Source organism: Oryza brachyantha, chromosome 4 (assembly GCF_000231095.2).
Source record: "Oryza brachyantha chromosome 4, ObraRS2, whole genome shotgun sequence".
In the NCBI taxonomy this organism is placed as follows: Eukaryota; Viridiplantae; Streptophyta; class Magnoliopsida; order Poales; family Poaceae; genus Oryza; species Oryza brachyantha.
In genome coordinates, this window is record NC_023166.2 from 9703453 (window position 1) to 9719416 (window position 15964).

At 43.0% G+C, this 15964-nt stretch overlaps 3 protein-coding genes across 3 annotated transcripts; 2 read left to right on the forward strand and 1 right to left on the reverse strand.

The window, feature by feature from the left end:
• Window positions 1-2322: 2322 nt before the first annotated feature.
• Window positions 2323-8008, forward strand: LOC102722667 (histone deacetylase 9). The gene is made up of 14 exons (XM_006652190.3): window positions 2323-2554; window positions 3259-3371; window positions 3458-3575; window positions 4289-4363; window positions 4448-4667; window positions 4854-4917; window positions 5910-6002; window positions 6083-6191; window positions 6449-6498; window positions 6571-6661; window positions 6861-6931; window positions 7171-7269; window positions 7440-7506; window positions 7710-8008. Exons 1-14 carry the CDS (start codon window positions 2518-2520, stop codon window positions 7793-7795), a joined length of 1293 nt encoding a protein of 430 aa, XP_006652253.1. The 5' UTR covers window positions 2323-2517; the 3' UTR covers window positions 7796-8008.
• A 211-nt stretch (window positions 8009-8219) lies between these two features.
• LOC102705717 (neutral/alkaline invertase 3, chloroplastic-like) lies at window positions 8220-11757 on the forward strand. Its single transcript, XM_040523115.1, has 6 exons — window positions 8220-8905; window positions 9253-9418; window positions 9501-9712; window positions 9950-10443; window positions 10528-10576; window positions 10732-11757. Exons 1-6 carry the CDS (start codon window positions 8468-8470, stop codon window positions 11059-11061), a joined length of 1689 nt encoding a protein of 562 aa, XP_040379049.1. The 5' UTR covers window positions 8220-8467; the 3' UTR covers window positions 11062-11757.
• A 12-nt stretch (window positions 11758-11769) lies between these two features.
• LOC102722950 (serine/threonine-protein kinase D6PK-like) lies at window positions 11770-15342 on the reverse strand. Its single transcript, XM_006652191.3, has 3 exons — window positions 15039-15342; window positions 12828-14518; window positions 11770-12622 (listed from the first exon to the last, which is right to left on the reverse strand). The coding sequence occupies exons 2-3, from the start codon at window positions 14321-14323 to the stop codon at window positions 11770-11772; spliced, it is 2349 nt and encodes a 782-aa protein (XP_006652254.1). The 5' UTR covers window positions 14324-14518; window positions 15039-15342.
• Between the last annotated feature and the right edge of the window lie 622 nt (window positions 15343-15964).

Consider the following 15964-nt stretch of genomic DNA (forward strand, 5'->3'; position numbering starts at 1 on the left):
GGGTAGGGGAGAGGAGCAACGGCGTGCCGACGTCCGGGTTAGGGCCGATTGTAAGGTTGGTGGCCCTAAGACTAAAAGCAACCCCCTAAATACTATATATATATATATATATATATATATAATGTCATCGAGGAATATTCAAAGTGCATAAAAATACTTATATAATAAAATTGGCAAAATGGTAGGGCCTTTAAAATTTTCTTCTAATGTTTCTAAATACAAAGACATCGACGACAATGAATGTCAATCGTATCTGGATTTTCTTCACAGTCATAAAGAATTATCTACTTTTTATGATTTCATACGAAAATGTCATGATCTACTTTTTATGATTTCATACGAAAATGTCATGCAAAGACATTGACGGTGATGATGAATATCAACCGAATCTAGATTTTCTTCTCAGTCATAAAGAATAGTCATTTTTTAATGACATGACATGAAAAATGTGTATAATTTAAAAAGATAGTGTATCGGTGTTGAACTCGTACATATATATATATATATATGTATTATAAATTAAAAGAGTAAGTAAACTAATCAAATAGGAGTATAAACAAGTGAATAAGGAATAGTGGTCGTCATGCATCCTCACGTCGCTAATCCTAGGTGAGGGACCAGAACTTTGGGGACAGTGCGGTCGCCCCTCTGCTCCACACGACCACAGACCAAGAGGCTGTTTGGATCTAGAGATTCTTTTATAGTCTCTTGTCACATTGAATATTTAGACATTAATTAGGAGTATTAAATATAGACTGATAACAAAACTAATTGCATAAATAAATGCTATTTCATTAGACAATTTTTTTAAGCCTAATTAAGCCACGATTATCACATTCGCTAATCATAGACTAATTAGGCTCAATTGATTCATCTCGCGAAATAGTCCAGAATATAAGTTATGTTTTATTAATAGTCTATGTTTAATATTTTTAATTAATGTCCAAACATTCGATGTGATAGAGACAAAAAAAATCATGGGGATCTGGTCGACGTCGGGTTGGCTGGGGAAGGGGAGCGGCAGATCTAGGACTAGGAGACACGGAGGACTAGCATCGGGTCATCGGGTGGAGCCATGGAGGATTGGAGGGCTAGATGAAACCCTGGAAATGTTTTATATGTTGTTATTTCGTCCTACCATGTTGGTCTAAAGCAGAGGTGGGTAGTGTCTATCCATGCCCGTATTGGTTTTATATATTGGGCAGTGGTTTTGACCCAATAAAAACATACATGTGGGTATTAAATAGATAACAAGTTTAACGCTTAACAGGTTTTTACTAACAGGTAGACGGACATAGTTATCATCCCTAGTCATGACCCATGAAAAGCTACCCGTAAATGTTCATGCATGGGTGGGTTGTGTTAATCTGCCAAGTCAAAAAAATATGCGTACAATATTTACATGTAAAATGTTAATGCATACAATATTTATATTTAAGAAGTTCGTATATATATAATATCCTTATGTGAAAAGTCTATACATATAATATTTATCTGTAGAATGATTGTATATATATAATGTTTATGTATAAAAATTTTGTGTGATTTGTCCGTGGTATATAGTTTGTATACAATTCAATATGTTTCAAATTCATGTATAAAATGTATATGTATGAGGTTTTATGTAGAAAATCAATATATATACAATATCATTTACATGGAATATATATGCAGATTTCTATGTGTATGTTTTATTTCTATGTATAATATTTTTATATATGAACTTTGCATGTATAATTTTATCCCTTTTTATTTCATTGCGGGATAAAAAAATCTCACTAGATTATACGATAAGACGCATACACGTAATTTTTTTCTAATTTTTTTATCCATATACGCTAGAAACTATGATCGCCCGGGCCCCTCCACCTCACGAGTTAAGGGTTATAACCACGATACCAAATCAAAACCCACTCGGAACCGGTATCTTCAGATTATATAAAACCATTAATGTGTTCTTTTAGATAGAATTTTTCTCAGTTTTTACACGCTCTCCCCAGACTCCAGACTACTAAACATGGTGTGCGGTCTTTAGCTCATCGTGTATACGAAATTAATCATCTTATATTTATAAAATAGATTTTCTAGCTCCATAATAATTAATTTTATTATTAATGTCATAAAATAACTATGAAAATTGGATAATCTTTCGCCTTGGTCGAACTAAAGAGCAAGGCCGTACTCACGTTAGACAACCACCGTCGATGCTGGTGACAACACGATCCTGACCGTCCATCCCGACGCCGAGTCGTCCACACGATCCCCTTCGGCTCCTCCAGCGCTCCCCATCCCTCTTTTGCAAGGCAGAGCGGCTTCGCCGCGGCGTTCCACTCGGCGTCCCTCGGCCTCTCTCCCCTTCTCGCGCATCCGCCGGCCGCCGCCGCGCTCGGTCTAATCCAGATTCCAGACTCTACTACCTAGACGCGACCCAGCTTCGCCGGGTCTCTTACCCTTCCGCGGCCGCCGCCGCCGCTTGTAGCGGCGGGCGGGGGGCCGCTCGAGAGAGAGCGAGGCGCGATGCTGGAGAAAGACAGGATAGCCTACTTCTACGATGGTACGCGCATTCGCTAGGCCCCCTCGTCTCGTCTCCTCGCGCGACCGTAGCTCTCGTTTTTCGTTTTAGTTGTTAGATCAAAATCCGATGTTGTGCCCCGCAGAGGATGGGGGACATACTTTTGGGGCCTGGCTGTGTTTAATCTTTTGTTTCCCCAATTTATTAGTGGCGTGATGTGATCACGGAGGTTAGCGTGGGTTTTGTGATTGTACGGAATACGAGAAATTGTGGAAGTATTAACCTTTTAAGGGCTTGTTCAACTAGGATTTGGGGTACCTTCTGTTGGTATATACTGTTTTGTTTCAGTTGCCCTAGCCGTAGTAGGTGCATGATGCATGATTCATTATCTGTCAGTAGCATAGATAGCATATGGTGGGGGGAAGCAACCCTCTGAATCAAGATTTCAATGAGAATCATTGTTCAATTTATCTGTTTAAGAGGGTGCAGTCAATCCTGTGGTTCTCTGGCAAAAGTTTCTTAGTATCACACATGAATTTCTATGACCAGTTCTATCGCATATTTTGTATTATATGGTTTTATGACTTCTGCCCTCACTCATCATGTCAACCATGGTCTTTTACAGCTCTGTTTATAGAGAGCCACTCATTTTGTAGATATATAAAGAAGTTTTTGCTGTTCAAAATTTGTATGTTTATTTTGTTATGACCACCTACTTTATTTCTTTGTGTTAATCAACAATTCAGGCGATGTGGGCAATGTCTACTTTGGGCCAAATCACCCGATGAAACCACATCGACTTTGTATGACACATCATCTTGTGCTTTCATATGAACTTCACAAGAAGATGGAGATATATGTCAGTATGAACTTCATTTCTTTCTTCACTTGTGATGTGCCTAAAGTGCCTTTCACCTCATACTTTGCACCCAATGATTTCTGCAGAGACCCCATAAAGCATATCCAACAGAGCTTGCACAGTTCCATTCTGCTGATTATGTGGAATTCTTGCACCGGATAACTCCCGACACCCAGCACCTGTATGAAAATGAATTACGTAGATGTATGGATGATGAGAATTTCTCCTCTATGAACTAGTATTCCAGGCTTTGTTAATTCCACAATAAAATGTGTGTCGCATATCTTGCTATCATGTTTTATTACAACTTTATTTAGTTTCTTATCTGGATCTAATAAGTAGCGTAGATATTTATGTACGGTTAAACTAGAAGGGAACGCATTAAGGTGGTCTAATCTCATATACTAAAGGCTAATTAGCTTAAATTACATGAAAGCTGTTAGGTCTATATTCATGATTTGACTGTCAAGAGAAATGAGGGCATGTTTGGGTCCCATGCTACCCCAAGCAACTTCCACCTAACTCTGCCTACAAAGGCTTAGTGTTTATTACAGCTTAGCAAATTTCTTCACATAGGGAATATAATCCTTGCCCATTAAAGTACACCCCTTGTGATCAAGATTTACCGTTTATATAGTCTTCATTTTTCCATGATGATGTGCGCTATATAGTTTCCAATTTGTATTGTACAGTATTTATGGTAATAGTCGCACTTGTCTAGGCCACTGTGTTTGTGTTACAGTTTCAGGGCAAAATGACTAATCACCTAACCTATGTAGCAAAGCAAGCTGGACAAAATATCCAACTTACCCTCTTATATTTTTTTTCCCTAGTTGAAGTTGGTTTCCAACACAATCCTCGTGCCTTTTGGAGCTTTCTGACTTCATTTATCTTATTCCTTGGTAATTTGTTCCCAGACAATCTCGGAGAGGATTGCCCAGTCTTTGATAATCTATTTGAGTTTTGCCAAATATATGCTGGAGGAACTCTAGGTAATTTATGAAAATTTCAAATGCCTCTTTCTATAAATTGGGCTTTGATAAAGTGAACTCTTAAGTTGTTCTTTGCTGTTTTAGATGCGGCTCGCAGATTAAATCATAAAACATGTGACATCGCCATTAATTGGGCTGGTGGGTTGCATCATGCAAAGAAGTGTGAGGCATCAGGGTTCTGCTACATTAATGATCTGGTTTTGGGAATTCTGGAACTTCTCAAGTACCATGCCAGAGTACTCTATATTGACATTGATGTGCATCATGGGGATGGAGTTGAAGAAGCCTTTTATTTCACTGACAGGTTCATGTTGTTTCCAATAAATATCATGGATACAAATTCTTTTAGTTAATCACTAATTGCTGTCAATATTTTCCAATCTAGTTGTGATATCTGTGTCTTTTATATAATTTGGGTGGTGCCATAATATTGTATACAAATGTCTATGGGTCTTGGGCTTTTGATTTTCTGAATTATTTAATTTTGCAGGGTAATGACTGTAAGTTTTCACAAGTACGGTGATTTCTTCTTTCCTGGCACAGGTGATATTAAGGTAATGTTCCACTAACAAGTTCTTGAATAATTTTTTATGTACTTTTTTCTGTATGATGTGGTTGGTGATTGGCCCTTCTCTGTATTTTGTTTTGTCCATACCTTTTCACATGAAGTATTGTGTGTGCTCTCGTTTGTGTGAACAAGAAGAGATAGGTTAACCAATAAGGCCTCACAATTGGTTTTGTAGTACACAAAGTTTACAACGCCTAGGCAAGCGATAGTTCTAGGAGCAGTTGAACCCTACCTAGAGGTTGTATATATGTAACATTATATGATTGAGCTGTGGTCTTTTAATGAACGTTCTTGGCATGATGTCTTATTTAATACTACATCTGTCCTAGAAAAACTTCATTTTTTGATTTCTGTGTCCAACGTTTGACCATCCATCTTATTTGAAGAAATTATAAAAAAATTTCAAAAAAAAAGTCATGCGTAAAATATTATTCATGTTTTATCATCTAATAACAATAAAAATATTAATCGCAAAAAATTTTCAAATAAGACAAAGAGTCAAAGATTGTATCCAGAAACTGAAAAATGAACTTATTTTGGGACGGAGAGAGTAGCAAGCATTATAATTGGGAATTCTGGTGGTTATGTATTTTTTAGATATCGTACTAAAAGCATCACAATTCTGTGACGCACATGGTTAATTGAGATTCTTTATCATCTGAGTTAAGGGGGAAAAAGGCTTGAGGTCACTTCATAGGGTGATGGTATGTCTTTTTTCATTTGTATTTGAATCTTGGCAGTATGATTATTTGCCATCTGTCCACTGTGCTGCGATGCAATTATATCGAATCAAAATATCCCAATTAACTGGAATTATAGCATTTCATTACTCCGACTCTCCAAGAGTAGAGAAATGACAAGGTTAAATTTGAATATAGAACATACCATGTTCTTCTCACCACTCAGTAATGATATTCGGTATATAGCTTCTGTTTAAATGATTGTGCTATTTGATTTACCTGACTTTCATTGTTGAAGGATATAGGAGAAAGAGAAGGAAAATATTATGCCATTAACATTCCACTTAAAGATGGAATAGATGACTCCTGCTTTACACGTCTTTTTAAAACAGTAAGCCCACATACATTGTTCTTTTGTTTTCTATGCCCTTTTTTTTTACTCTTATCGAGTTATGCATGTTTATTATCTAGGTTATTGCCAAAGTTGTTGAGACATATCTGCCAGGTGCTATTGTTCTTCAATGTGGGGCTGATTCATTGGCACGAGACCGTCTAGGGTGCTTCAATCTATCCATTGAAGGTTCTGTGTTTCTTAAATTTGTTGCGTACATGTTAGTTTAGCAGAACACAGAACTATCCTCTAGATGCATAGTTAGTGAATTGTACTGAATATCCTTGGGTGAGCTATTAGGATCCAAGGCAGTTATCTTTGATAACAGGAAACCTGAGATTGTTATTGCATTAATGGTTCTGAGCTATGTTGAAGTTTGAACTTTGTTTCTTTAAACTAAATTTAAGGAACGATCTTTTAATAATTTCACATGTATTTGCAAACAGGCCATGCTGAATGTGTAAAGTTTGTCAAGAAATTCAATATCCCCCTTCTGGTAAGGGAGAAACCATTTCTGTTGTGATTGTCTTATTCTTTCTGGGATATCCATGCATTTTCCATCATGCAGGTGACTGGAGGTGGTGGATACACAAAAGAGAACGTAGCACGCTGTTGGGCTGTTGAAACTGGTGTCCTGCTAGACACAGAGCTCCCAAACGGTATTCTTTTCCTCTTTCAATTATGTAGTTTTCTGGCCTTGTTGGCTAGCTGTTTTTGAGGGCACATGCTAGTAATCGCTCAATGCATCCAAAACTTTCCTCGTATTTGTGTTGGCATATCAAGTTGAAAACAGATATATCAAGAACGGGGTTGGCTGGTAGAGTTCCCTAATAATTTCTACATGACTTTCCTTTGCAGAAATTCCAGACAATGAATACATTAAATACTTTGCTCCAGATTATACATTGAAAGTATCAAATTTGAACATGGTATGTAATGTTTTCTCATTGGCCTTTCTCCTATGCTTTCCTTGGTCTATTACAAATATTTCGATTCATCAAGTATCTAGCCTTTTATTACTATGGTCTAAGGATGAGAGCTCTATAGTCCATTTGGTATTTTGACTAGCTAATTAATTTGTGTTTGCTAAATGCTTGCAACTTGCATCCCTTTATTGAGAATGTGTGAATGCCATATCACATGTTAATTTTTTTTTTAACGGGAGCAGGACAACTTGAATAGTAAGTCATATCTAAGTTCAATCAAAGTGCAAGTCATGGAGAGTTTGCGGGCCATACAACATGCACCAGGTGTTCAGATGCAAGAGGTTAGTTTTTTTATTACATTTACATGAGGAAACCTCCAATTGAAAGGGTTTTGCTGTGTAAAAATAAGGGTATAAGCAGGACCTAATATTCATTTCCTTCTTTTGTTGCCCGTCTATTTCTTGCCTTCTTTGGATTTTCGAATATGTATCATATATGAACCATTTTGCAGGTTCCACCTGATTTTTATATCCCAGATTTTGATGAAGATGAGCTGGATCCTGATGAACGTGTTGATCGTAAGTGAAATACTTCTGGCTTCCCTTAGGGTGCTAATATAGATGATTAATAATTTGTCTGGATAGTTTCTGCTTCAGGAAAGAAATTTGCAGACAGTTGTCTTATAGTATATCGTTTTTCTGCTTCAAGAAAGAAATGTGCAGACAGTTGTCTTATTATAGTATATGGTACTTAACACATAACTGTGTAAACTGTTGTGCAGAGCATACTCAAGACAAACAGATTCACCGTGATGACGAATACTATGAAGGTGACAACGACAACGATCATGAAGACGGGGCCCGTTGAAAAGGTTCTTTGTACGATGAAACTGGAGTGAAAACCGTTGCTTCTGTTCTGCGGTTTGACAGCGTGAGGTGGGAAATACGTAGTCCTTAGTTTGTCAATTGACATGTTAGGATCTGACACCCTTACCTGCATGTAGTACGTGTACTTTCCAACTTATGTATCAGTATTCAGTAATAGTCACATTTGAAATGCAACCAGAATTAATTTGCAAAATTCAGAGTTGTTGGCTGCAGAAGTTTCCCTACGTGTCTGTCCTGTTAAATCAGCCATACCGGATCTCACTGTCAAATTAGGTTATTTTGGACCAACCTGGGCTGAACAGAGGCGCTTCTGGCAATAACGGCTGGCCCACCTGGGATGTGCTGCCGGCCTCATGGCCACGCACTCCACGCGACGTGCGCTTTCGAGCGTTCGACGTTCACGGGGAGACGGAGACGCTGCCAACGAAAGCGGGAGTGGCGTGGCGTGGAGGCGGAGGGAAGCATCCCGCGCACGGTGGACATGTGTAGCTTCTCGGCTCCATCTCCGATCCCTCGCTCTCTCTCCCATCCCCATCCTTCGTCGGCGTCCGTCCGCGCTCCGCGCCAAGCGAACAAACCATGACGACGTTGACGGCAGCTGCGTCAGCTTAGATCACCGGACTCCCCTCACCCTGAGAACAGCCAGCTAACCATGGAGATCGCGCGGGTGTTCGCGCCGCCGCCGCCGCGCCTCGCGTGCCCCCGCGCGTCGTCGAGGAAGGGGAGCGCCCCGTGTCCCCCCAACTCGCTGCCGGGGCGCCATGACCACGCCGTGAAGAGACCAGGCGGTGGCGACGCGGCGAGCGGGAGGAGCGTCAACGGCGCCGCTCCCGCTCCGGCGCCGAAGAGGAAGCAGAGGCGCGGGCCTCAGGACGTGGAGGACGAGGCGTGGGGGCTGCTCCGGGAGTCGGTGGTGCGCTACTGCGGGAGCCCCGTGGGCACGATCGCCGCGTGCGACCCCAACGACGCCAGCCCGCTCAACTACGACCAGGTGTTCATCCGGGACTTCGTGCCCTCGGGCGTCGCCTTCCTCCTCAGGGGGGACTACGAGATCGTCCGCAACTTCATTCTGCACACGCTCCAGCTCCAGGTGATCACCGTCCTTTCGTCCCTCCACACTTGCTTTACATTTTTGTTGGGTCCGTAAGCCATGGCAATCGCCACGTATGAGACATGATTTGAAATCAAACAAGTCAGAAGCAAAGAAGCATACATGTAATTGTGCTTGCAATTATAGCCAGCATAATGACTACATAAATATTAGCCTATGAGAAATCATATTAAAAAGGAATTAACATTTAACACTATGAACGGCATAGATTGCTATAGACAGCCCTTAGCAGTATTAGTCAGCAATTGTATTTCTAAGTGCCTTGTTGCTTAAATAAGTCATGTGCTACCAATGTTGTATTTAAATCTGATTGTTGACATCCGTAGAGCTGGGAGAAAACGATGGACTGCCACAGTCCAGGTCAAGGGCTGATGCCAGCAAGTTTCAAGATTCGTGTTGTTCCACTTGACGGCGAGGACGATGCAACTGAGGAAGTCCTGGATCCTGATTTTGGGGAGGCTGCAATAGGCCGTGTGGCCCCAGTTGATTCGGGTTGGTGTAGATGATGTTCCTTATCTCCTATATTATTTTGTACACGGGCATAAAGATGTGATGTTGTAACAGTGGTTTTCAGGTTTATGGTGGATCATATTGCTGAGAGCATACGGAAAATGTTCGGGTGATCTATCGGTTCAGGAGAGAATTGATGTCCAGACTGGAATAAAAATGATCTTGAAGCTCTGCTTAGCTGATGGATTCGACATGTTCCCTACCTTGCTTGTCACTGATGGTTCGTGCATGATAGATCGTCGAATGGGAATCCATGGACACCCATTGGAAATTCAGGTAGCACGGAAGTGAACACAGCAAAATATCATAAATCCATATAGCAAAGCAAACTTATATGATCAGAGTTATGCATTTTGAATTATTGTATCTGCTGCATGCTAGACTTACAAGGATCACAATTCTGCTCTATAACAACATTTATAGGACTACAATATGACATGTCATTCAGGAATTGGGACATTATACATTTGCTACTAATTTATGCATGATTTTCATATCTCCTCTCTTGTGTAGGCACTTTTCTATTCAGCTCTCTTGTGTGCACGTGAGATGCTTACCCCAGAAGATGGATCAGCTGACTTGATCCGTGCCCTAAATAGCAGACTCATTGCACTCTCTTTTCATATAAGGGAGTATTATTGGCTTGACAAGAGAAAGCTAAATGAGATATATCGATACAAAACAGAGGAATATTCTTATGATGCTGTCAACAAATTCAACATATATCCAGACCAGATTCCTCCCTGGTTAGTTGAATGGATCCCTCCTAAAGGGGGTTACTTCATTGGAAACCTGCAGCCGGCTCATATGGATTTTCGGTTCTTTTCTCTGGGGAACCTGTGGTCAATAGTAAGTAGTTTGGCAACGTCCCACCAGTCCACTGCTATTTTGGATCTGGTTGAAGCCAAATGGTCTGATTTAGTGGCGGATATGCCAATGAAGATATGCTATCCTGCTCTTGAGGATCAGGAGTGGAAGTTCATTACAGGGAGTGACCCTAAAAATACGTGAGCCCTATGAGTTATCATGTAACACGTGTAATTCAGTCTATTTGGATTTCGTCTTATGTGTTCCTTTTTCTTTCAATGCAGGGCTTGGTCTTACCACAATGGAGGTTCCTGGCCAACACTGTTGTGGCAGGTTTGTAACTTACAATCTTGTTTCATTTGTGAAAAAAATGTTTCATCGGTCAGTTCAGTGGCATGAAAAATGAAACATGGTCCATGTTTTGTTTGAATATTGGAACCAGTTTTTTCCCTCATGTCTAAAGTTTTCAACCAACCTCTCGTTTGCAGCTCACAGTGGCATGTATCAAGATGGACCGGTCAGAGATTGCAGCGAAAGCTGTGGAGGTTGCTGAGCGCCGTATTGCCAACGATAAATGGCCTGAATACTACGATACCAAACGGGCACGATTCATTGGGAAGCAGTCTCGGCTTTTTCAGACATGGACCATTGCTGGTTACCTCGTAGCCAAGCAGCTGCTAGAAAACCCTGATAAATCTAGAATACTGTGGAACAATGAGGATGAGGAAATTCTCAACGCTCTGAATCGCATGACTGATGCATCCAATCTGAAGAGGCGGCGTGGCAGGAAAGTACTCAAGAAGACATATATTGTGTAAGTCCAGCAACAATTTCGGCCTATGCTCATGTGTGCCATATGTTATGTTATACTAAGGAATTTATTGTCGTACATAAGTGCAAATTTCACATTCTGTCATTTTGGTCGCACCACCTTACACATTGATCTTAGTCAACTTAATTCTGGAGCAAAATCATCATAATATTCACAACGCAGCACAGCTTGTATGCAACAGAATAAAAGGTGCCTACGTTCACCAACGAAAGCACACAGTGCCACAGTGGTGTACGTTCCGTCGGCAACACAGGTTGTGTGGTCTATCATTACTGGTCAGTACTAGTACTGTAATAAACAGAAGATGCACATGGCTGCTGAATCCATGCTGCTTAATTTTGATGGTATTGACAGGGAATAGCGTTACTGAAATTATTACTCGGCTTCACTCGAGCTGGTAGTACCTCCCGGCCTTAACAAGTGACAGCCAATTCCAGATGCCACCCAGGCAATATGCAAATGCAATACAACAGCATATTCTACATCTCCCATCTGGACTTGCACAAGCCCTGGCTGCCGAACCCGTGCTAATCTGGTATTTTTGATGGTATTAACAAGGAATAAAGTATCAGGCTTAACAGCGGATTACTCATTTCCAACAGAAAGGCTGCAGGGAAGTGGAACTACCTCTAGCTAGCTACCAGCCTACATGCTACAGATGTTCTTCGGAATGCAAGAGTACAAACTATTACCACTAGAAGAGCTCAAACTCGATATCGTCTCCATTCAGCCTGAACTCCAGGCACTTGCCTTCCTTCTTCTTCCGTGCTGCCGTCGTGAGGCTTGCTGCGTCGAAGCTTTTCGGAGTCTCCGGCGGTGCGGTCCATCGGATCAACGCCCAGTTCAGGCCTTCAAAGAAAGGATGCCGCTTGATCTCAGCGGCTCCTTTCGTTGAGCCTAGCCGGTACTCTGGATCCTTCACAAGCAACCCTCTGATCAAATCCCGTGCATGGAAGCTGACAGCGGGGTTATCAGGGAACTTCAGTCCCTGCGAGACCACATTTGTCAGCGTCTCCTCATTCCCAGGTCCCCTGAATGGTGTCCTGCCATAGAGTAATTCATAGAGAAAGATGCCAAGAGTCCACCAGTCAACCGAGCTACCATGTCCATCTCCTCTAATGATCTCCGGGGCAAGATATTCATGGGTACCAACGAATGAATTTGACCTTGCATCAGTTGGCTCAACAACAAGTTGTGGCAGTGATGGTTTCTTCATAGGCTCGCCCCTGGGCCTCCGTGCCCTGGATGGGGTAGAAGAAACCAGTCGAGGCGTGAAGCATGAAGAATTGGCCCATGATGGTTGGATACACAGGGGATCAATGCAGCTCTCCGCACAAGGCCCAGAAGGTCTACTAGGCTCATCTCTTCCTACTGATGAGGCTCTTACAAGCATTGGATTTACTGAGCACCTCAGGGACAGATCGAAATCAGAGAGCATAATGTGCCCGTCTTCACGAACAAGTATGTTCTCTGGCTTCAGATCGCGATATATGACCCCCAACATATGCAAATATTCCAACGCGAGAAGAACTTCAGCAACATAAAACCTGTAAAAAGATAATTTCCCCTGTTAGTTACACAGCTCAAAGCAAATATATCAGTTGATACACTGCATAACATCAAACAGATGGCAGCAAGCAATAATATATCAGTATTTGTTAAATGCACAATAACTCAGTGTGAAGCAGCTCCATGGCAATCACAAGTATAGCAGTAAATCAAATGAAAACACAATAATAGAACCTTTCATACCTAGCAGCAGCTTCTGAAAAGGTCCTGGTAGGTTGTTTCTGTCTTAGAACATGTAGGTCACCACCAGGGCAATACTCCATGACTAGGCAGGACAGATTGTCGGTTGTGAAATAAGAATACAGAGTTGGAAGAAACGGGTGGTCAAGCATTTGCAGGATCTCCCTCTCAGTTTGTGCACGAAGCATCTTTTTTCTACTTATCAGGTATTCAATATCCATAACTTTCAATGCAAACATGCATTCTGAACTCACCAATTCAGCTAGATAAACAGTGCCAATATCTCCACAACCAAGTTGTTTGAGAAGCTTGAAGTTCTTCAGTCCCAGGTTCCCTTGTTGGATTGCCATGTGCCTAATGGCTCCCCATCTCACATCTTTTGACATGTGAGGCCTGCAGCCATTAGCACTGAAACTACCATAGCTGTCATCGCTGATGCTTGTGCTGGTGCTATAATCACCCATGCTGCTTTTTGAGCTTTGGGAGCATTCTCCTTTTTCCTTCGATCTTGACAACTCGCCAGGCTTTGAACCATGGATCCCACCAACACCACATCCCTTGGTTCCTGAATCAGCTACATCAGCGGTGATGGAACTAACCGCAATCTTCTTGTTGATTGGCGCTGGAGTTTTGGGTTCATCCTGAAGGGTCTCTTGCTTCTTATTAGCATGAGAATTTGAACCTTTTGCATCACAAGGCTTATGGGATAGCACTGCAGCAGCTGGTTCGGGTTTAACCTTCTTTTTTGTGGAGGTTTTACTCCGGAACACCAGGCGTGAACCGCCTACTGGAACTGCACGGGGGCTACTAGATGTTTTTGATTTGCCCCTTCTCTGTTTTGCTACCATAGGTGGATCTTCAATCCCTTCAGATGACTTATTACTGATCACATCTTGGATTCTGGTTTTCTGCACCTTTGTTTTGGTTGGAGATGCTGAACGTACATTTTTCTTAGCTGGGCTTTTGCTCCGTACCTTAGTTTTACCTTCCGTTGACTTCACCAATGAACTTACTACATCCTTCTCAGGCAAAACAGACACTTTTCCAAATTTATTCTTTTCATCCTGCTCCTCGTCGGTTTGAACCACAACAGTCGCATAAAGCTTCTTAATTGCCCCAGCTTCTGGGGTAGTATTTGACACCACCGTCGGCTTTGACATCCTCTTCATGGCAGCCATCTCCGACGCCTGCGTGATGCACATCTTCCTTAGGGCCTGTTTCAGGCTCACCGACTCAACAATCTCTGAGCTCGATATCGGCGACTTCCCGAGCGCAATAAGCCTCCTATCCGTGCTCGTCTGCCCAGAAGCCCGCGCGGATGTGCGCACATTAATCGATCTAATGAGCCGGTCGAGATCATCCTCCACGGAGCACGACCGCGCTCCATGCTCCTCACCCACCGGCTTCACTCTCACCCTCAGGTGGGTGACGCCACCAGGACGGGCATCTTTCATCTCGTCAACCAATTCAACTATCTCCGAGCAACCTGAAGAACCCATCTTCTCAAAGCCCTCTCTGCTGCCCCCGGAGCTGCGCCTAGTAGAGCATTAACTCATGCTGCTTTACAACTAACAGGCGCATCTGGGGGGAGGCCGTCCAACGGCTGATGCGGCTCAGGTTAGGACCAGTGGGTGCCTGCAGTTTGGTGACCAAAGAGGCAGCTTTCCCGGATCAAGAACCGGCATCACGGGGCCCTGCAAGAAAGCAAGGAAAAACTGGATCAGGTGGTGGTGGGAAAAAAAAACCCCATCTTTGTCCATCAAAAGATAGACCTAGCACTACATAAAAACGGTAAGATTAACACTAACAAAATGTAGCAAAAGCTTCAAGCAAATCAAGAAATCTGGAGCTCAGAGCCAATCCCGGCGCCCTGCTGCTCTTCCCAATCTCCTCCCCACAGCTCCCTTCCCCCACCCGAGTGTAGAAATTTAAAAAATATAAAAGAAAGCAAGCAAAAGGAACACAGATGCGGTAGGTGAGGTGGGGTTTTGCCCTATCCCCAGCAAAATGATGCAAGATCCATTAACCCCCCGGGGGGCCAAAGCAAGAAGAGGACACACGCAGCCTCAGCCAAAACCACCCCAAAACTGGAGATAATCTTAGAGCCAGCCAAAACCACCAGCATACCAAAAGAAAAAAAGAGGAAGCAAAAAGAAGCGGAAGAACAAGATTTATCTGCAAAGATAAGCTGAGTTTAGCACTGCAGAAACTTACCGGCAGGACAACCGCAGGGGCAGCGGCGGCGGCGGCGGGACTAGGGTTTAGCCGCCTGGAGCGCCGACGAGTAGGACAAGGAGGCGTATCTGGAGAGAGAGAGAAGGGAAGAAATGGTGGTGGGTTTTCTTTGGAGAAGAGTTGAAACGGGGAGAGCGGCAGGCAGCACCTCAGCTCAGCTTGAGCAGCGGCAGCAGCAGCAATGCGCGCACATCACGAGGAGCAAAGGAGGAAGACGAAATGAGAGCTGCCTCCTCTCGCCCTCACTCTCACTCACCCCTATGCCCTACAAACTTCTGTCTCACACGCACAAACCTATCCCTTCACTCTCATCGCATCGCACCACTAGCCACTCTCTCTCTCTCTCTCTCTACCACGGTGACCACCGCAAACCGATAAAGGCCCCACCAGGCCACCACCACCCCCCAAGAATTTACGCTTCTTTATTTATTGCCACATTTATTAATATCTGTAGCCACGTATCGCGTGCTTGCTACTGTGCTGCTGCTCCTCATCCCTTTCACGTCTCTCTCCTCGCCCTTTTCACGTCTCTTTCTCTCTCCAGACTACTATACGAGCCTTTTCCTTTTTTTTTTCTTTTCTTCTTTTTTATCTTGTTTTGTCGCCGCTGTCTCTGGAGAAAAGGGCAAAAGGAAACGAACGGCAGAACGGTGGACGTATACGGGCACGGCCCGGACGCGAAACGTATAGCGGCGTAAACAATTCGTCGAGGGCGAGGCGTGGTGGCTACCAGTAGAGTGGTAGAGGGCTAGAGGCTGTGCTGTCTGTCCGGCTATGCTCCAGTTGGACAGAAGAGCGTCAAAGAATTCCCCGGTTCCCCGGCCCACGATTTCGATTTCGATTTGCCCAGCCGGTGGTAATCACGATTAGTCTAGTACGTAATCACGGTGGTGCGTAATGTGATG

Coding starts and splice junctions, on each gene's coding strand:
- LOC102722950 (XM_006652191.3), bottom strand. CDS start 14,323: ATGGGTTCTTCAGGTTGCTCGGAGATAGTTGAATTGGTTGACGAGATG. Junction 12,623..12,827: donor TTTTCAGAAGCTGCTGCTAG/GTATGAAAGGTT, acceptor ATCTTTTTACAG/GTTTTATGTTGCTGAAGTTC.
- LOC102705717 (XM_040523115.1), top strand. CDS start 8,468: ATGGAGATCGCGCGGGTGTTCGCGCCGCCGCCGCCGCGCCTCGCGTGC. Junction 8,906..9,252: donor TGCACACGCTCCAGCTCCAG/GTGATCACCGTC, acceptor TGACATCCGTAG/AGCTGGGAGAAAACGATGGA. Junction 9,419..9,500: donor TGTGGCCCCAGTTGATTCGG/GTTGGTGTAGAT, acceptor AGTGGTTTTCAG/GTTTATGGTGGATCATATTG.
- LOC102722667 (XM_006652190.3), top strand. CDS start 2,518: ATGCTGGAGAAAGACAGGATAGCCTACTTCTACGATG. Junction 4,918..5,909: donor CTGGCACAGGTGATATTAAG/GTAATGTTCCAC, acceptor TCATTGTTGAAG/GATATAGGAGAAAGAGAAGG. Junction 6,662..6,860: donor AGACACAGAGCTCCCAAACG/GTATTCTTTTCC, acceptor TTTCCTTTGCAG/AAATTCCAGACAATGAATAC.